The 21,971-nt window shown below is 44.9% G+C and overlaps 1 protein-coding gene across 1 annotated transcript in view; it reads left to right on the top strand.

Moving 5' to 3' along the window:
* The window catches only part of AFAP1L1 (actin filament associated protein 1 like 1), a 78,855-nt gene that overhangs the window by 21,243 nt on the left and 35,641 nt on the right, over positions 1-21,971 (top strand). Inside the window, exons 2-5 of the mRNA XM_006150868.3 lie at positions 10,804-10,932; positions 11,941-12,024; positions 12,734-12,831; positions 14,531-14,639. Of these exons, the coding sequence (XP_006150930.1) occupies positions 10,804-10,932; positions 11,941-12,024; positions 12,734-12,831; positions 14,531-14,639 (420 nt within the window). The remainder of the gene's footprint in view (positions 1-10,803; positions 10,933-11,940; positions 12,025-12,733; positions 12,832-14,530; positions 14,640-21,971) is intronic.

Genomic DNA, 21,971 nt, shown 5'->3' on the forward strand with positions numbered 1-21,971 from the left:
CTGGGAGAACCCAGTCCTGCAGTAAAAAATTATTTCCTCAGAAGTCACTGGCTTGTCCCCACCCTCGCCTGTGTGGTCTGGAAATGGCTTCACAAGAGGAATCTGGGCTTCCTTTGTAGCCCAGAGCTGAGACACACCATATCCCAAAGAGGACCCTCCTGGTGGATGACAGGAACTGGGCAGAATTGCTGCTAACAAGGCCACTGAAGATAAAGGGCTTCCCTGAGCCTGTCATCCTGGATGGACTGATTCCTGGAAAGACAGTCACCCAAAAATGCCCCTCCAAACTGCTGTCCCATTGACCTATGACCTCTCCAACCTCTTGCTACCTTGTCTTTCTGAAATAACAGTAGAGCAGAGAATTTTGCTAGTCTACCACCCCTAATAATAATCCCTACAGTTTACAAACCTTTCTCCATCATTTCACCATTTCCCTCTCACACAAACCCATTAGTATTCTAATCCCCTTCTTACAGAAGAGGAAAATGACACTCAGAGGGGTTAAATATTTGGGACCAAGTCCCAAATTCTTCCCACTGTTTTTTACCACCTCCCTTCTTCATGAATGTTTCTGTGTTTCTAGCCTGTGGAGTCCAACTTGCACTATTCTCTTCAGCATAAAAGGATATTCAGTTTCCTGCAATCGCTGTAATTAACACACACAAAAGCCTTCCAAGGTGACCTCACTATGCCTTGCCGTCCCTTACAGAGAGGCTATATTTAACTCCTGGAAAGCCCTAAGCACTGAGGCATTGGCTTTGCAGCTGGGCTTTCTTTGCCTCTTTGTCATTCTTTTCCAGCTTGCATGTACCCTGGTCTTCCCCATACACACTGGACAACAGGAAGTGTTTGTTTTAGAGATAAACAATGCGAGTTCTACCAGCACTGTCCCCTCCAAGTTTCTGCCCACTGTCTGGCCTTCACTTGGAATCAGAGAAAAGTGCTTATAAATTCAGAGGAAGGAAGTGAGGCGTCCTTGTGGCCACAGCTGGGTAGATTGGCTGCAACTTGGAAGAGACTGTTGGCAGGAGAAGGAGAGATTTCTGAACCCACAGAATAAAGGGACAGTTCTACAAGCTTCACCTGTGAACCTGGTGCTCTCTCAGAGCTGACCTCCAGATGGACAAAGACGGAAGGAGCGTTCTGAAGGGAAACTGGGGGAAAACAATTAACTTCTCTAGTATTCTTCCATTCTGAAGGAAAACTGGGGAAAATCCTTAGCTTCTCCAGTATTCTTCCCCTTCTGTAGTCCTCAGTTCCCACATCTGTAAAATGAGGCTAACCCATTCTTGTCGTAAGAATGAATTTTTTGGGTCTTCCTGGTGGCGTAGTGATAAAGGTGACTGGATCCATCCAACATGGCCGATCATGCAGTTTGAGTCCCAGATCCAGTGGTCTGAAAAACACACTGGGAACATGTATATGTGCCCAAAATCTGGAGAGGAGGATGGAGGAGAAGGAATTGCAGTGCGGCCATCCCCCTAGGGGTTATTTCTCACTTTTCCTCTCTATACAAAAAAGAAAGAAAGAAAGAAAGAAAGAAAGAAAGAAAGAAAGAAAGAAAGAAAGAAAGAAAGAAAGAAAGAAAGAAAGAAAGAAAGAAAGAAAGAAAAGAAGAGAAGAGAAGAGAAGAGAAGAGAAGAGAAGAGAAGAGAAGAAAAGAAAAGAAAAGAAAAGAAAAGAAAAGAAAAGAAAAGAAAAGAAAAGAAAAGAAAAGAAAGAATAATGTGTGTAGGGCCAGGCAGTAGTGTGGCAGTACTGCAACTAGGCCCACATGGGAAAGGTCCCAGGTCATGATCCCAGGTTTGTGACCTGGGACCTCCCTGAATACTCCAGGTGTACACACACATGCCTGTAATCTGGGCCAGCTGAGACTGAGGCAACCATGACCTACTGGGAGATGGCCAATAGGATGGCCAGTCTTCCATGACTTCTTTCTATGTCATAGAAGAAGTAAATAAGCTTTAAAAATAAACTTTGAAGAAAAAAATTAATGTAACTAATACATGTAAATCTCTTAAAGTGAGATATGACAGTATTGATGGAAGAGTAATATAAATAGCTAACACTTATCAAGTGCTTTCTGTGTGTCAGACACTGTTCTGATCACATTCGCTCATGTCAGGGCCAGTGCCACTGGTGAGGTAGACTTGTTTACGTAGTACTGATGCTGTACATGAGGCAGCTGGAGCAGTGCCCCAGAGTCGTACACCTAGAAAATGGGGAAACAAACTTGAACTTCGGTAGACCTGAGACGCCCAACATCTGTTATCATTCCCAGTTTATTTATAAGGATAAAAATCCACTAACTGAAAATGTGCATCACTCAAACAATTAGCTGTTGTATTTGTGAGAGGGAAACAAGTTCAACAAAATAGAGTATTTGGGAGCTTAGCCAAGTGAGAAATTAGGCTTCTCCTTCCTTTTGTACCTGGGACTTTTTGTTGCTTATTTATTTCTTTTCTCAAGCATTGTTTTACTATGCTGAGCCACTGTAAGAACACAGGTGGTCTTAAAATCACATTAACTAGCTGTTAAACTTTACCAACTCTTAAGGAGAAAAGGTTTGCTCCATGCATGCATTTATTCCACAAATACTAAAGTGCTTAACTGTGTGTCAGGCACTAGCAAAAGCTGACACTGTTTCTGTCCTTGAGCTCAGGCTCAAGTTGGAGAAACGGCCATTAATCAAAAATACATAAGCAAATATAAAACCTTACCAGGTTGAAATGCCACAGAGACCTACTTGATAGTGCAAAATAGGAAGAATGTGTGTGGCCAAGAGGACAAGGATGGTATCCCTGAGGATGCTATGGCTGAGTTGAGAGCTGAAGAGGACATTACTAGCTGGCAAGGGAGGGGAGTTCTAACTGGCAAGGGAAGGGGAACTGACAGGCAGAGGGAACAGTGTATGCAAAGTCCCTGGGTTAAGAGGTTGAGGTGTGACTTGAGGGCAGCCTGGAGGGAGGTCTCTCTGAGAGCCTGCAGGGTTTGAAAGTTAAAGGACAAGTTCCTCTTACTTTTCTTCCCCTATCCTAAAAACTGGGCTCACATCTGCATAAGCATACTGCTTCTCTTTCTGGGGTGACTTATCTCCCCATCATTATAATGGCTCATGCCCCATTAAAATATTAGCTTGTGGGGCCAACAGGTGGCATGGTGGTTAAGAGCGCTGGACTCCCATAAGGCTGACTGTGATTTAAGTCCCGGACCTAGCGGCTTGCCTTCTCTCTTTCTCTCTCTCTCTCTCTCTCTCTCTCTCTCTGTCTCATCTCTAAAATCATGATCAAAAAATTGAAAAGAAATGCATGGGTTCTTTCTCCAGAATAGGCGCCTTTATGAGATCAAAATTTGGTTATTTTTCTGTTTGGAAATAAAGGAAATTTGAGTAAACCAAAAAACAATTGAAGGCCCTTCTTAAAACCACATTCTGATTTCCCATTTTTTAAATCATGCTGCTTGCATTTTCTCTAACTTTGAAAACAAAGAAGGATGAGTTATCGTCGTGGTATCTCTGTAAGAAGGCTTGTCAAATAGTGAGGTAGGAAAAAAAGAAATTGCATATTCTCCTACTGCTTTGCATTTAGTGAAATTACAACTTGCAAGTTGTTTCCTGGTATTCTTGTAAATTCCAGAGTCCAAAAGATGCACATGAATAAGATCATGTGCCCAACGCTGGACCCGGCCTGGTAGGAGCCAGTACAGGGTAATTATTACTGTAATTTGCTGAAATTTTAATTATTCACATCTCTTCTGTCATGGAAAATAGACTGTGACCTTGGAGATTTCTAAATAAATCCCATCTTCTGTGTGCTGGTGTCTGTACTGGCTGTCATGCCTTTTGCTTAAAGGTTTCCTTTCAGGCTGTCTCAAGGATGTGGATCAGAGATGATGTCCTGGGAGCAAGTGATAGTGCTTTTTTCCTGTGGTTCTAATTCTGCTTAATACCATCTTATTTTGGCTTCAATTAAATGGAGAGGGTGGAGGGCAGAGAGAAAATTGATTTGAAGTCTTAGTTGGGTACTTACCGGGAACAATAAGCACTTAGCGGTATAATCTTAGATTTAATTTTAAATAGGTTTCTAATTTTATTTGAAAAAAAATTTTTTTTGCAACCCAGAGAATAACTATCCCCCATCTTGGGTTTCTGTGTCTGTTTGACCCACTTAAAAGATTAAAGACTCATAAACAATGATTCGTCCATTTCTCCCTGGGTTCTTTTCTCTTCCACCATTGAAATTCGCTGTACTTTTCTAATACTCAGCTAAACCAAACAAGATCAGTGACATTTATTTTTGGTTCTAAATAAACACTAGACATAAAAACCTTGTCCCACTCTGCCTCAGAAAGCATGGATGACCTGGACAGGAGCAAAGACTGAAGCGAGTTAGGTTAGGAATCGAACTAGATCTCTCTTGGCTGGAGATGGCGGGGACAGGATTTCTGTGTTCCATGATTGCCCCTCCAACTAGAATATATTGTCCCTTCACCTGGCCTGGATGGGGGGTCATCAGGATGTGAGTACCCTGAAGGAAGGAGCTTCACCACCTCCATCTACCACAACCATCCCAAGTTCAGTGTCAGGACCAGACAGCGCCATGCCTAGTCCATGTGGTGAGTTGCCAGAGTCCCACAATGTCCTCTTGCCCCTACTCCCCTTCCCTTGTGCCTACCACCACATTAAACCACCAATGGGAAGTCACATATGAATGAAGAGCAGCTGTCCAGTGCACTGGGACCATACACATCACTTCACTTCATCATGACCTTGTAGAGCAGCCACTGTTATTATCCCCTCTGTTTGCAGCTGAAGAATTGGAAACTTAGCCAAGTTAAGAAATTTCCATGCTAAGTGCTTCACAAATGACTTACCTAATCCTCCCAGCCTCTGAGGCTAGGATCCTATTATTCTCATTCTACATTTGACACACCAGGGTTCAGAGTTCTCTAATGAGCCCATAGATGAACAGCTCCGAGGGTAGCACAAGAATTCCAATACACACAGGTCATACTCCACAGCCCTGACCCCTGTGCTCTTAGGCTCCCCAGCCATTTATAATCTCATGCAGGAGCTCTTACTCCCACAGGAACACTACATTATTTCAGAAGGGGGTGTTTAATGATTATGTGCTAAGGAATGTAAGAGGTTTGACTGTATACCTTATGTATATAGATGTCTTCTGAAGAATGTGGTTTTTGATGATATCCAAAGTTTAACCCTTGGCCTATCTGCATCAGAATCACCTGAAATATTTGTTAAGATATAGATTCCTGGATCCCAGTACAGGCCTACTCAGTCACTACCTGGATAGGGGATCCAGCAACCTACATTTTTTGGCTAGAGAACACGTAAACTCACCAGAGAAAGTCAGAGAGCAAAAGCAGAAAGCAACCCCCATGGGACATGGTCATGCCACAGTCCCTTGTCCTCCATCTCTCCTTCCTTTCAGGATTTTGGGCATACTGGCACATGTGCCCAATGTGTTTCTCAAGCTACTGGATCTGGGACTTGAATTACAGTTGGTCATGTGGGATCCAGATACCTTAGCCACCAGACCACAGAGCCAGTCCTTCTTCCTAAAATTTAAGGCTGCTTTCCCAATGATACATATGAACCCTGGCAGAATCATTTGTCATATGCATTATACCCATATGATTTCTCTCCAAATTAAATTCTCTGATGGTTTAAACCCCTGTGGTTTGAGTTCTCTAGCATTAAAGATGAAACTATTGGAACCAGCAGGTGGCACAGAGGTTAGGGTGGCTGGACCCTACATGGCTGACTACCTCGTTCAAGTCCCGGACCTGGTGATTTGAAAAACACACTAGGTGTATATGTATGTGTATGCTCAAAATCCCAAGAGAAGAACAGAGAAGGGGTTGCAATGTAGCCATCTCCCCTGGGCAGTGACTTCTCAATTTTTCTCTTTTGTGCTGTCTCTCTCCTGTGACCACATGTGCCCTATAGCAAAATTGGGGGGGTGGGGAGATGAAGCTGTCATTGAAAATACTTCTATACTCACTGTGCTTGAAAGCTAGCTTCTCCAGTGACCTCTATATTATTCTGGAAGAGCTCAGTGCTGGCTGAAAGGTTTCCTGTATCCATGATGTTATATACAGTTCTCTCTAGGGTGAGATCCTGCTGTTAAGTCAGGTATTTGCTTTGGGCTCTGAAGTTCAAAGAGACCCAGTAGGGAGAAGGCCAATGAGTAGGAATTTTAGCCCCACTCTAAGGGTCTCCCACCCACAGGGGAAGGGGTTTCCAGGTCAGGGGCCTGGATGAAGTCATGGCTTAGAGCCCTCAGCTGGAAGACTTTGAGAAAAAGCCTACCTCCCCTACCCAAGCCTGGCCTCCTGACCTTCACTACACTGTGCTTAAGACTTCCTATGAAGGATTCAGGCAAAGGGATTCAAATGCTTTATAGTCAGACAGTCCTGAGTCAAGGCCTGTCCTTGTTACCTGGCTAAGTAACTTCGTCACTTCTCTCAGCCTCCATTTCCTCCTTTGTAGGACAATGGAGGTTAAATGAAATAATGTATTGACTGCTCAACTCTAGGGAATGACCTTGTACTTGCAGTGCAAACTTAGCTCTGCCCCATTCCCTCTGCCCCCTGCTGCCAGCCAGTTCCTTGAAAATCATCACCAGGACTGGCAGCCTTTCACTCCCCATCTGCTTCTCCCAGAGCCACTAGTCCCTTCCTTCCCCCCTTGGGTCTATTTGGACCTTGGTGATCAATGTCTCAGTGAAGCGGAAAGCACTTAGAAGTCAAGGTCCCATGTTAAAAATTACATCAAAGACCAGGAGGGAAACAGAAAATGGTATTACAAAGCTTAGGTAATAAAGCTCATGTTTTCAGATGCAGAGAACCCACTCAGAACCTAATTGTTCTTACTTTAAATACAACTGCAACAATCCTTAGATTAGAAGCAGTATAGCACTGAGAAGCTCCAATGCTGCTCTACGTAGGCATTTGCTGAAAGCTGAAGAAGAAATCAATGGGAACCTCACAGCAAAAAGTAGGAGAGAGGCAAAGGGAAGAAAGAAACAAAGGAAAGGAGAGAGAAAAGGAGGGAGGAGAGAAGAGAAAAGAACGGAGAATTAAAGAGACATGAGTGGGAGGTAAAGAGTAAGAAAAGAAACAGACTTATGCAACCCAAAAAGCTTAGTAAATCTGCAGTCACTCAGTGCAGGGCAACAGTTCTCGAGGTGTGATTGGAGATGGGGGACACCAAGGGGTCTATTAGATCAAAACTACTTTTATGTTGGGAACCAGCAGTTAGCGTAATGGCTATGTCGCTGGACTCCCACGTAGTCGACCGTGGTTCGCGTCCCGGACCCAGTGGCTTAAAACTCACGCCGGGCGCATGTGCGTGCGTGCCCAAGATCCCAAGAGGAGAATGGAGAAGAAGGGATTGCGGCGTGACCATCCCCCCTGGGGGGTGATTTCTCGCTTTCTGTCTCTATGTCTCTCTCTGTCTGTCTGGCGAGCGCACGTGCCCTATAGCGAAAACCTCTAAAAAAAAAAATGAAAAAAAAAAAAAACTACTTTTATGTAGTGCTAAATGCTATATGCCTTCTCACTCTCATCCTCCACGAGGCTACAGTGGAGTTCTCTAGGGGCAGCATGTGATGGTGTGGTAGCTCTGAAGGCTGGTGGATATATTTCTGTGTGTTCTTACGTTTTAAGAATTTCTCAGTTTTGTTAATACAGTAAAGTTTGATAAACACAATCCACAGAAAACAAAAGTTCTTTCAGGCGCTCAGTAGTTGGTAAAATTATAAAAGGACCCTGAGAGCTCCTGGTACAGAGATGAACCCCTAGTACACGCCCCGTCCCTGCTGTTTTGTGTGGGAGCAGAGCAGTGTCAGGGTGTCCGAACAAGAGTCGTGGCTGCAGGTCCCAGGCACTGTCACGCTGCCAGCAGTGCCGTATTGCGCTTATCACAACCTCCCTTGGGAGCAATTACATGAAAGCATGCATGTGTGTGTATATGAGAAAACGAGAGAGCCTAAGAGAGAGAGGGAGGGAGAGAACATCCAGTGGGATAATATCTTACTTGTTTTTTCCTAATCCCCCAAGGGGCCAGCCTGACACATAATTAGTGCTCGGTAAATGTTTTGAAATTGAGTTAACTGACATTTGGGATGTCTGTGAGGATGCCAGAGAGGTTTGTGGTTCCGTTTGAAAAGACTTCCTTTCAAAATATTGGGTTGTCAGAAAAGTCATGACCCAGTTTTGCATAGAAAAACAGAAAGAAAAAAAAAGCATGACTTTTCCAACAACCCAATAGGTAGTTTGGCTAAGATGATTTTAAATGGGGCTGGACAGTGGCACAGCAGGAAAACACATTGCTCTGTGAAGCCAACCCACATGGGAGGGTTTCAGGTTCTCGTCCAGAGACCTCCCTGAGTACATCAGGCATGCACATGCCCGTAATCCAGGCTGGATGAGGTTTGGGTTGGATCATGGTATCAAGACGCTGTTGGAGATTCTCTCTCTCTCTCTCTCTTTCTCTCTCTCTCACCACCTCCCTTGCAATCTCACTTGTTCATGAAAGAATACTTTTTAAAATTATTTGCTGCTTTGAAGAAGAAGCCTCCCCATCCAGACCATTTGTTTCTGTGACACTGCAGTGACTCGGGCCCTGGAGGCAGCAGAGTCACCCTGGAGGCAGCAGGGTCACAGGCACCTTTCTCCCAGGCTCCAAGGTGAGCAGCACCCTCTATCCCCGAGGTGTGTGACTAGCAGCTTTAGGAATCTCGGACTGGGAATCAGCTTGGCTCTACTTCTTTCAAGCTTTGCAACTGTCCCCTAGCACCCTTCAGTCTCAGCATCATCTCTGGGAAATGGGTATGTTGATAGGACCTTCTCACAGATGTGCTGTGGGGGTTAAAAATGAGAAACTGCCCAGAAAGCTCCACCCTCGGTGCCCTGCAGTAGAGCACTCATGAGAGGGCACTGTCCGTTCTCAGCCTTCAGCTCATTTTCAACAAGTTTGACAGCTCATGGATTGCCCCAGAGAGGCTGCAGCACACATTTCTCCAACAATGCCGTAAGATTTCTATTTAAAAGCAGGTGCTAGTATGAGCATCTGTTCATTCCCCCACGCACTGAACAGGCTGGATGTACGAACCCAGAGACTCAGAGCCCAGTCACACCTTCCAGAGCCTCCCAGCTCACAGATGGAGTCAGAGCACCCCAGAACTGGCAGGCTAGGATGACAAATTCCACAATGACAGTAAGGACCACTGACTCCCAGCAAGCGCTGATTATGCCAGGCAAGGTACTTTTCATGCCTGCTATAACTAATCCTCACAGCAAACCCATGACGCAGCCACTCTGATTGTTTCCCTTCGCATGGAGGAAACTGAGTCACCAACAGGTAAAATAAATGTGCCAAAGGTCCCATAGCTAATGAATGGTGGAGCCTGACCTTGGACCCAGACAACCTGACTGCAGGGCCATTCTCTGATGTGTAATGTCCCAGCCCCCCTTACACATTTAGAGGGAGAGGCAATGGAGTTTTAGAGGTCCTGGCTCTCCTCCTTGCTTCTGTGTAACTTCATACAAGTTACTTATCTTCTCTGAGTCTTAGTCTCTTTGTCTAAAAAGTAGGAGTGATCTTGGACCCTACCTCACAACTTGCTGGTAGGATCACATTTAGTACAACCACAGGGGGATATACAATAGCTCCGTGGTTAAAGAGGACCACAAGGAAAGCAGATTCAGTCAAGGCTCCCCTAGCTACGTGATCCTGGACAAGCGAAGAAGGCTCTCCCTAAGCCTTGGCTTCAGCCTCCCCATAATGGAGGTAGTAGAATGCTTGCAATGAGGTTTGAATGAGACAATACAACGTAAAAGGGCCTAGCACAGACATACTAATTGTTCAACGCTGGTTAGCCTTTATTATCGTGCCCAAGTATTTGGTGAGTGGCAGAGCAGGACAGAACGACTACTGTGATGAAGCTGCTCTTCGGCTCTGAGGCAAACCAAGCCCCAAGTTGTTCTTTAGGACACGGAGACATCAGTGACATCACAGTTTTGGCATGCTTCAGTCTTTAAAGGACTCTATACTCAAGATCTTGCAACTCAGTGTAGTCTAGGACCAGCAACGAGTTTGTCAGAAATGCAGAATCTCGGGTCCACCCTCCATCTCATGAATCAGAATCTACATTTTAATAAGATCCCAGGGTAATTCTTATCCACACTCAAGTTTGCAAAGGACCTGGTGTAGCATGAAAAGAATGACAATGACAGTTTAAGGCATGGGGTGGGGAGGGTTAATGTTTAGTTTGGCTCTGGCCAAAGCACCGGAAACAGAAGGTTCTAGAGATTGAAGTGTATGAACTGATGGGACAGGAAGGCTCCCTTCCTGCCTGTGTCCGGGATGGCCAGGGCTCTAGCCTGGGACCTTCACTGAGCTTGGAGCTATAGGGAGGAAGGACCCATGGGTCTGTAAAGCTGGGACAAAAGGAGACCTGAGCACCTCTGCTACTAGCTGCCTGGGCCTAGAGTTGCAGGGCAGTGGGAGGAACAGGGGAAGAGGTCCAGTCCTCAGGCAAGGCCATCTGGGGTCTGAGGCAGAGCGGGGGAGCCCAGAGGAATGTCACAGGGTTAACTGCACAGAGCCTTCCCAAGGGAAGCGGGGTAGCCAGCACTGGAACAGCTGTCTGAGAACCCCTGCATCTGCTGTTGCATTGGCCCTGACCTCTGGCCCATGCTGTCCTGGTCTCTAGTAAGTAGAGGCAGGCAGAGTCCTGGATGCAGAGCAATGACCGTGCTTGTCGGCCTTCTTCCCAGTGTTGGAGCAGCTGCTCCCAGAGCTTACTGAACTGCTCAGCCTGTTGGACCACGAGTACCTCAGTGACACCACCCTGGAGAAGAAGATGGCTATAGCCTCCATCCTGCAGAGCCTGCAGCCCCTCCCAGGTCAGCCCTCCACAGCCTGCCCAAAGGCCTCCAGGCATAGCAAAGCCTTTCTCACCCTCCCCAGGAACATCCAGTAACTCCCCAGGGCCTGCACAAGAGAAGGTCTCAGCTTTGCAGCATGGTGACCAATGTGTGGTGTGCTCTCACCCAGTGGCCTTGTCCACTCAGGCCCTCCTCCATCCCAGTCCTGCCTCTGTAGACTCTCACACACAGAACACATGCACTCGCACGCCCACACACAACATACCCCCAGCAAACAGCCACCACACATGGCACACAATGCACATGCATACCCACTTACCTCACACACATAGCACACAGAATACTCACGCCCTCTGACATTCCCCACTCACCACACACACATAACCACATCACACACTCCTACACATACAGACACACATGCATCTTTAAGAGTAGTACCCCTTCCTACATCTTTGTTCAGGACCCACCCCCGAATCCCACATCTCTGCCCTTCACTGTCTGTTCAGAAGCAAAGTCTCTCCACCCCACCCACCCCATGCTTTTCTCTGCACCCCACGTCAGCTGGAGAGATGACACATGCTCAGTAGACTCTGAGAGCTTTACCCATGTCCTGCAGTGTCCTAGGAGTCAGAGGAATAGGGAGGGAGAAGGCTCCACTAGGTGACTCTGAGCCTCACTTCCCAGTGACAAAACACAGCTGATGTCACTTGCTGCCTCCCAGGATTGTTGGGAGCATGAAAGGGGCATTGATCTTCCAGCTGTGCCTTTGCCCCTGGCTGTCCCCAGTCCAGCCCTTGTACTGTTTTGCTAGGCTTATGGCATCCTTTCTGTTGAAGAAAGAGTTGCTCAGTGTAATGCTGTAAAAATGAAAGCAAAGTTTGAAAATCAGTAAAGTAACTGAGGGGAACATGCTTCACAAGCTGAGTGCTATGTCCCCTGTGGGGTAGAGGTCAAGAAGGCTGGGGTAGAGTGGGAGGCCCTGGTCCCAGGCTTCCTTACTGCTGGCAGGTCTTCTTTCTCCGTCAGCAAAAGAAGTCTCCTACCTGTATGTGAACACGGCGGACCTCCACTCTGGGCCCAGCTTCGTAGAGTCCCTCTTTGAAGAATTTGGTAAGTGACTCTCTCTCCATATGTGCAGAAGAGTCCCCAGGCTGGGCTGGGCCTGGCTAACTTTGCATCATTGAGTCAAGTCCCCTGGCCTCTCTGGGCCCTGCCAGCCCCAAAGGTCTAATCAAAATCTGCAAGGCTACGGAAATATCCCAGAGATACAAACAATGGTGGGGATGAAAGTGCAGGCCACAGAGGCCTCAGCAGAGCAGAGCATTACCTCACTGCTGCTCCCATCCCCTGGTAGTAGCCACCTGGGACACTGGGTAGGGCAGTCCAGCAGCTCGGCAGAAAATGAACCATGGTGGAATGTCAGTGGCTGCCATGAGGGAGCCAGGGAACTGGAGTGTGAGCAGGGTATTTGCCATCCCTGATCTGAGGGAAGCAGCTCTACTCGACACATGGAGAAAGCTCCAGTCCAGGTCAGAGAGTGCTAGAGACTGGTGGACTTAGGGAAGATGCTGCTCCTTTATTGTATAACTCTTATAAGTGTCCCAAGCACCATAACAAAGAGTATCTAACATGATCCTCTCTGCCTTCAAAGGCAGACAAAGCAGGGCTTATTGCGGCCAGTTTACAGATGAAGTATCCCAGGGCTGAGCATGGAGAGGGAAGAGCTCGACCTTGCAGGCCTCCTGGTCCCACCCCAGCCCTCTCCCCACTGTCATGCTTATCCTTGACTTTCTCTGCCCAATGGCCTGGCCCTCTGCAGACTGTGACCTGAGGGACCTTCGGGACATGCCTGAGGATGATGGGGAGCCCAGCAAGGTGGCCAGCCCCGAGCCAGCCAAGAGCCCATCTCTGAGAATCGTGAGTCATGAGTAGTGGCTTGGGGAGTAAGGGGGTGGGGGAAGCTCTCCCCTAATACTGGGGTCCCTCCTGACTGTGCAGGACTCTGCTCTCTCTCCTGGGTGGTGGCTAAGAACAGAGCAGCACTGTGACCATTTCAGAGCCCCATGAGGTGCTCATTATGTCCATGCTGAGCTGGGGGCAAAAGGTGAACTCATCTGTCCCCTCGGGCCCAAAGGACATCACTACTAACTTCTCAGTACCTTACACAGACAGGGTGATGGGGAGAGCTCCAGACCAAGAGCTGAGTATCCTCTGCCTTCCCCACTGCTCTGCTTTGTGGCCTTGAGTAAATCACTTCTCTTCTCTGAGCCTGAGTTTCTCACCTACAAAATGAAGAACTAGACTAGATCCAGGCTTCCCAAACTTGGAGCCATGTAGCAAAGGAACTCAGTTCACAACAAGCATTGCCTGTCCCACAATTCATTATCACCATCTCATCAGGGGGCCACTTACTGACAACTTATTATGCCCTTCACATGCTGATAGCAACTACAGGTCGACAAGATTGTTACCCCATTTTATAGATAAGGAAATTGAGGCTCAGAGACAATAAGTCATGTGCTCAATGCCCCACAACTAGTAAGTGATAGAAACACAGTTGTGTAGCGCCAGAGCCTAAGTTTAGTTGTTGGAAGATACCGCCTTGCTAAATAAAAAGTGTTCTTCAAAAGCTCATGAGAAATATGCACTATGGAAATACTATTCATGGATTTCAAAACTTTGAGACACCAAAATAAACTTATTCTTTAATTCCACAAAATTTTGGAGTTCCCTCTTATGTCTCCCGCTTACTTATCTTACTGCTTCTCATGTATGTAGGTATGGCTACAGAGTATTGTAGAAGGCACAGGAGTTTTTGATAATTCTGCATGTGCTCAGTCAAAAGCATAATTACTACGGCTTGGCAGTCCACAAACTTTTAGTCATTTGAGAGGAACACTGATTATTTAAAAATCGGGGTAATAAGCACAAGAAGATACACTCTGAAGTTTTGCTGGCTCTGTGACAGTATTAAAAGTTATGAATGGGACCAGCAGTTAGCAAAATGGCTATGTCGCTGGACTCCCTTGTAGTTGACCGCGGTTCGAGTCCTGGACCCGGTGGCTTAAACTCACACCGGGCGCATGTGCGTGTGTACCCAAAATCCCAAGAGGAGAATGGAGGAGAAGGGATTGCAGCGTGGCCACCCCCCTAGGGGGTGATTTCTCACTTTCTATCTCTCTGTCTCTCTCTGTCTGGGGAGCACATACGCCCTATAGCAAAAAAACTCTCAAAAAAAAAAAGTTATGGAGGTGGTTAAGACACTGGATCCCACATGGCCTACTGGACAGTTTGAGACCTGAACTTGGTGGCTGGAATAATATGCCAGATGGGTGTGCATGCTCAAAATCCCATGGGAAAGAGAGAGGAAGGAGAAGGTATTGCAGCATGACCATGCCCCATGTGAGGTGCTTCCTCTCTTTCTCTCTCTCTCTGTCTCTCTCTCTCTCTGTCTCTATCTAGTGAGCACACACACTCTCTAGCAAATTAAAATGAAAGTTATGGGTTCATATTTGATTGCCTCCAGCCTTCTAGGAGCTGCAGCCCTCACCCCGTCTTCCCCCTGCTCTGCACTCTTAACCTTTTTGGTATCAATGCCTTCTTTGTGCCCCTGCAGGCAGCTGACCTGCCCCCGCCACTTCCTATCAAGCCTCCACCCGAGGACTACTATGAAGAGGCCCTTCCTCTGGGACCCGGCAAGTCCCCTGAGTACATCAGCTCCCACAGTAAGTTCTGATCCCCTTGAGGGGCTAGGTGCTTCTCCTCCAAGAGGTCAATCCAGAGCTCCTTCCTTCCTGCTGCAGCAGGAGCTCCAAGCCTGGCACTTGGCCAACCTTGCCACCACTTGCTCAGAAGGAGCTGCCCTGAGCACCTGGCCTCTTCAGTGATAGCCTTGGTGCACAATTGGACAAGGCCTGGGTTCTATTCCCAGTTCTGTGTGGCCTTGTATAGCCCCCTTCCCCTCTCTGGATCTCTGTTCCTCTATGCTTAAAACAAAAGGAGCTAGATGCACTCATGAAGATGCTCTAGGTACACAGTGGTCTCACCACACTGTCCCAAGCACTACAAGTGCTACTAACCTAGAGCCCCTCTCTGGTGGATGGTGAGATGGTTTGTATTTCAGCAGAATCACATATTTCAGGTGGATTAGGTTACAATGTCAACACGCAAGATCAAGAAGCACCAGAGGTCTAAACCAGAGGTCTCAGAGTATAGTATGGGCACCCCATCAGATGATACAGGCAGAAATATTAGAAGCTTCATTTACATTTAGCTCAACACATCTTTTTAAAAATTCTACGAGTATTGGACACCAGCAGTTAGCGTAATGGTTATGTCGCTGGACTCCCATGTAGCCAACCGCAGGTCGAGTCCTGGACCTGGTGGCTTAAACTCACACTGGGCGCGTGTGCATGTGTGTCTCTAAGATCCTGAGAGGAGAATGGAGGAGAAGGGATTGTAGCGTGACCATCCCTGCTGGGGGATGATTTCTCAATTTCTGTCTGTCTCTCTCTTTCTGGCGAGCGCATGCACCCTGTAGCAAAAACCTCTCAAAAAAAATAATAAAATAAAAAAATTCTATGAGTGTTTTGTAGTATTTAGTGGGTCATTGGAAAAGTCATGACATATTTTTCTGTTTTTCTATGCAAAAATACATAATGATATTTCAGACAACCCAATATAACCTAATAATAGCATAATGCTTGTAAATAGTTTTTATATAGAGAGAATTTTTATATAAATAAATATTATATATATATATATATTATTACTGATAGGTGACCACAATAAAATTATTTACTGGTACAAATTACTTTTGAAAATCTCTTAAATAGACCACAAAGGGAATCCTTAATCTTTTCATCAGTTTTCACAACACCACAACACAACTGTTTCTTCAAAGATCAGATGAGAACACCTGCTTGGGTATGGGGACTTAATGGTTACTCTCAAGAAACTGTATTGTGGTGTTTGGATGACTCAGCATGCGTAGTTGAATTTGTATAAAATAATGTTTGTGTGATGCTACTCTGTCATTCAGTAGCACCATGGAATATTCTCCAACTGCCTAAAAATAGATCTGTGCTGATTAGAAGTTAATTCCTACATATAGCCATTTAAAAAGTCAAACACAGGGCCAGACAGGTGATGTGGTGGTTAACGGGACTAGATCCCACATGGCTGATATATGCAGTTCCGAGTCCCAGACACAGAGGCTTAGAAATCATGTAGGACGCATGTATATGTGTCCAAAATCCCAAGAGAAGAATATGAAGGGATTGTGGCATTGTCATCCCCCCAGAGGTTCATTCATATTCTCTCTCTCTCTCTCTTTCTGTCTCCAGCAAGCATAGGTGCTCTATGCCAAATGTAAAACACTAACAAAATAAATACAAAGCCAGCCCATGGCCTGGTTGTTAAAGGAACCAGATCCCACATGACTGACCATTTGGCTCAAACCTTAGACCCAGCAGCTTGAAAAACACACCAAGCATGCTCAAAATCCCAAAATGAAAAATGGCAGAGAAGGAATTTCAAGACCATGCCCCACTGGGGAAGGGAAGGGTACTTTCTCCCTCTCCTTTTCTTTATTTTTTTTTTAATTTTTTAAATTTTTAATTATTTAATTTTTCACAGAGTATAGTCACGACATACAAAATGTGATTTCCCATCCAGAATATACTGCATAGTAGCTTAATCAAACATGTTATTGTTGATAATTTTTTATTTCTAGTTTCATATATATTTTCCCCCTATTTCTCACCCTCTACCATTTTCCACTCTCCTCCCACAATATCTCTGGTTTCTACAGTTCCTTTTCATTCTTTTTCCCCCCATATTTTATTGATTCACAAAATATCTTAAATAACCTACTTTCAATAGCAAGGTCAGCTGATAATATACATATCTGTGAATACATGTCTGACTTTAGGCATGAAACTCTGAGTAGAATGAATGTACTATAAAGTAGCACCTAGCTAATACTATATAGCTTACTGCAGTCATTAAACAAATATTTTTAATATATTTTTAATTTCAAGAAAAGAAGTTTTAACTTTAATAAATCAAAATCAAAGAAATGCTAAAAGCGCTTTGCTTAAAACTTAAAGCCAGGAAACAGGTTATGATTCTGTTCAAATAGTAGGTACACGAACCTATCAGCAGCTCAAGATAAGACAAAAATCCTTAAATCCGGAAAACAAAAAATCAGTAATGTTTTAGTCAAAAGTCATAAGATTCTATTTCACCTGTTCATTCTCATATACTTATTCCATCTTCTGTTGTGGTCTGATCTTCCAGATTAAATTCTGGGATATAATATTCAACTCCAGACTTTTAATACTCTCAAGGGAGGTTTTGACCTCCTGTATTATAGCCTTCATCTCTAATAGTTCCATCTGATTCTTTTTTATGGTGTATATTTCCTCTTTCAAATCTTGCAAGAATGTCCTCACCTCCTGGAACTCGTCAGTTCCTTACCATTAAGTTGGCCATTTTCTTAGTTGTTTTTGAACTCTTATTTCTGTGTGTCTGTATTTAGTTCTCCTGTATAGCAGTCCCTTCAGAACTTCTTGGAGAGCTGGTCTGGTGTTGGTAAATTCTTTCAGGTTTTGTTTATCTGAGAATGTCCTTGTCTTTTCTTCCCATATGAAGGATAATCTTGCCGGGTACGGTATTCTTGGTTGATATTGTTTTTCCCTTAACACTTTGAATATATTTTCCCATTCTTTCCTTACTCTCATTGTTTCCCATGAGAGTCCACTGTGAGCCTGATGGGATATTCTTTGTAGGTAACTTGATGTTTTTCTCTCGCCAGTCTTAGTATCTTGTCTTTGTCTGTGGTTTTGGTCAATCTGCTATAATGTGTCTTGGAGATATTCTTGGGTTGATTCTATTTGGGGTCCTTTGTATTTCTTGGGTCTGGATCTTTGGATGCCTCTCTAGGTTTGGAAAGTTTTCTTCCAGGATTTCATGGAATAGATTATCAATGCCTTTATTAGTCTCCGCTTTCTGGGATACCAATTATCTGGGTGTTTGGATGTTTGATGGTGTCTAGTATTTTTTGTATATTATTCTCATTTTGGGGAGACAGTTTCCTCAGTCTTCATGGTGGACTTTTCTAGGCCAGTGATTCTATCTTCTACGTCTGAGATTCGATTTTCTGTATGACCTAGTCTGTTTTTAATACTTTCAAGGGATGTTTTGACTTCCTGTATTATAGCCTTCATCTCTAAAGTTTCATCTGATTCTTTTTTATGGTGTATATTTCCTCTTTCAGATCTTGCAAGAACTTCCTCATCTCCTGGAACTCATCAGCTCCTTTCTCCTGCCTCTTCTACAGTTCATCGTCTCTCTTCTCTTCCATCTCTGTTAGCTTTGTCACTATGAATATTCTAAATTCTTTATCTGACATTTCCTTGAGTTCCATTGTACTGTATGAGGATAAAGAAGAGTTGTTCTTTTCCCTTGGAGAAGAAGTATTTTCTTGCTTTCTCATATTTCTTGTGACCCTGCAGTGATTTCTGGTCATCTGATGGATTGTGCATGTCTTCCTAAATCTTGAAGCTCAATCTGAGCGTTCAGAGGTGTGCAGGAGGAGGTGATCTGCAATCTCTCTTCCGTTCCATTTTTCACTCTTTGTGTGTCAGATTCAGTGGGAACTGAGGAATAGTCTGACCCTAATTGTATTCAGAGGTTTGGATACTGTTCACTTTGACCTGTCTAGACACTCAGTGCATGGAGGCTGAGCAGCCAAGGAATGAAGTTAAAGAAAAAGAATTAGAGAAGAGGAAAGAAGAAGGAAGGAAGGAAGGAAGAAAGAAAGGGAGAGAGAGAGAGAGAAAGAAAGAAAGAAAAGTCAATAAACAAGTTTTATATTTTAATTTTAAAACGAAAAGAATAAAAAATTTAAAAGTCAAAAAAAGCAATATTTCAGGGACCAGCAGTTAGTGTAATGGCTATGTTGCTGGACTCCCACGAAGTCGACCGTGGTTCGTGTCCTGGACCCGGTGGCTTAAAACTCACGCCAGGCCCGTGTGCATGCATGCCCAAGATCCCGAGAGGAGAATGGAGGAGAAGAGATTGCGGCGTGGGATTTCTCGCTTTCTGTCTCTCTGTCTCTGTCTGTCTGGTGAGCACACGCGCCCTATAGCAAAATCCTTAAAATAAAAAAAAAAAGCAATATTTCACAGCTCAAGTTTAATAGCCATCTCAAGATGGGTCTGGATTTGTGCCTTTCCTAAATGGAAGGGGAAAAGGCATAAATTATTATAATAATGGAGGGGCTTGAACCCAGAGAATAGTTTACCTTTAAAAAACATGAAAAAAAAAAAAAAAGACACGGAGGCCGAGAGACAGAGAGAGACAGAAAGATGGCAGCCCTGTTCACTAGAAATGAATCTGGAGGGAGAAGTCTTAGCAGAGTATCTTCATCTTTAGTCCCTGAAAGCAATATTTCACAGCTCAGTTTCAGTAGCCATCTTAGGATGGGCCTGGGTTTGTGCCTTTCCCACTAAAAATGAATCTGGAGGAAGAAGTCTCCGCAGAATATCTTCATTTTTAGTTCCTGAAAGCAATATTTCACCACTCGAGTTCTGTAGCCATCTCAGCTCCCTCTCCTTTTACCTCTGCCTCTCTGTCTCTCTCTGATGAGTTTGTGCATCCTCTCACAACCTAAAAAAAAAAAAAGTCAGATACAGAATGTTGCACATAACATGATTCCATTTGTATGTTTTTCAAACAGGGCATACACACACACACACACACACACACACACACACACACACTCACACTCACACATATGCCTTCATTTTAACAATTTTATAGAATATGCAAGAAAATATTAACAGGATTTTACTGTGGGAAATAAATGGAAATCTGGGTAAAGGGAATATATCTTTCTAGTCACATTCTTTTGAACTGCTTGTGCTTTCTACGAAGGGTGAATATATATTTACAGTGATAAAATATACTTAAGACTGACCATTTCTGCCAGGTTAGGTTGTCCAGCCAGTGACATTTAGTACATTACAGTGTTGTGCAGCCATGACCACTATCTTGTTCCCAAACTTCTCCATCACCCCAAAATAAAATCCACCCTATTAAAGCGGTCACTTCCCATTCTCCCACCCCTAGTGCCTGCCAACCACCAATCTCCTTTCCATCTCTATGGATTTGCCTCTTCCAGGTGTTTCATATAAATGGAACCATATAGCATGTGGCCTTTTGTGACTGGCTTCTTTTACTTAGCATAATGTTTTCAACGTTCATCCATGTTCTAGCCTGGATCAGAACTTCATTCTTTGAATGACCAAGTGATAGTACATTGTATAGCTATACCAGTTGGATTTACCCATTCATCAGCTGATTTGGGTTGTTTTTATCATTTGCTTATGGTGAGGTTTGACCTGGTGATCAGCCTTCATAGTCTCGACAGCTATTTGGATATAATGCTGGAAACTTTATTTTATCCATTCAAAGACAGGGGACAAAGTACTGTTGGGTCCCAAACCCCAGGTCAGGCTCCTCTACTGGATAAGGCTCCTCCACCTTCCCAAAGAGCTCCCTTCCCCTCAAACAGAGCAGAGAAGCCATCTCCCCAGAGCAGCTGGGATCCTGTGGCAGAAGGAAAGGGAGGGCCTCAGGAAGGGCCTGGGCCTTTGTCCAGGGAGAGCACTCCAAGCCCACCAGGGAGTATCCTTCCTCTCACACACTGCCTCCAGCCTTGCCAGATGTCCAGGCACTTGGTCCCATGCCCCTTCCATCTCTCCCATCATACCTCCCCCCCGCTCCCCTGCACCTACACCTCTAGCCCTGGCAACCCTGGTCCACTTTACAGAGGTGTGGCCAGCACCTGGGGCCTCAGAATGCCTGCTGGGAAAGGTTGGCTCGGAGCTTCACAAGAGAGATAGAACTGGGTATCAAAGTTGCTAGAAATGTCAGTGCTGCTGTCCTCAGGAAACAGATGGACAGGAGGTGGTAGGAGTCCACGGCACAGCTCTGACGAACAGCCAAGTGTGAGAGTGAGGTAGCCAAGATGAAGGAAGGCTTCCTGGAGAAGGGCATGTGTAGCCATCCCCTGAGCTGGTGACCGGAATTCAGTTCCAGGCTTGTCACTAGAAAACTGTGTGTAGCTTGTTTCCTCATCTATGAATAATAATGATAGCTGGTATTTGTCTAGCATATCCTATGTGCCAGGTTTGGTGCTGAGTTTACATGTTTATATCACTAAGTCAAGGCAGGAACTGTTCACAAGGGAAGAATCTACAATGTGAAGAAACTGTATTCTCTTTAAGGTCACTCAGTAAATGGTAAAGATAGGATTTGAATTCAACTCTGATCAAGCTCAAAATATATGCCCTAACCAAGTGAACCTCAAAGGGTGCTTTAAGTACTATATGCATCAACTGGCCTTATTTAAAAATAATAATAGTAGGCCCAGATCATGGCCGGGTAGCTACATGAACTGGATCATGACCAATTGTGCAACTCAAGTCCCAGACCCAGCAGCTTGGGAACAACATGCCAGGCATATGTGCACATGTGCACAAAATCCTGACAGGAGAGAGAAGTGGAGGAGGAGGGAAAAGTGGAGGACAAGGGATGGCAGCATGACCACACCCCATGAGGAGTGCTTTCTTACTTTCCCTCCCTATCTTTCTCTCTCTCTCTCTCTCCCTCCCTCTCTCTCTCCCTTTCTCTCTCCCTCTCCCTCTCTGTCTCTTTCTGATTAGCACATGTAATAATAATAATAAATGCTGAATAAATTTGTTCTAATTCATTCAAGTTATCAGTATATTTTCTGGTTTTATGTATGTTTAGAGTTCTATTAGCTTTTTTTTTTTAATGTAGATTTCTCAGCCCAACCCACACCAGTGAATCAGAATCTCTGAGGATCTGTATTTGTAAGCGATCTCCAGGAGTTTCCAATGTAGAATAGAGTGTGAGATGCCCCATCACCCCTGTGCAGTACTGTCCTGCCTCCAGCCCCAAATGGCACTATGTTGTGGAAATCCAGCCTGGTGGCCGGCATGGTCACTATTACGTGTATTATTATT

The sequence above is a fragment of the Tupaia chinensis genome, unplaced genomic scaffold (genome assembly GCF_000334495.1).
Source record: "Tupaia chinensis unplaced genomic scaffold, TupChi_1.0 Scaffold000303_1, whole genome shotgun sequence".
Lineage (NCBI taxonomy): Eukaryota > Metazoa > Chordata > Mammalia > Scandentia > Tupaiidae > Tupaia > Tupaia belangeri.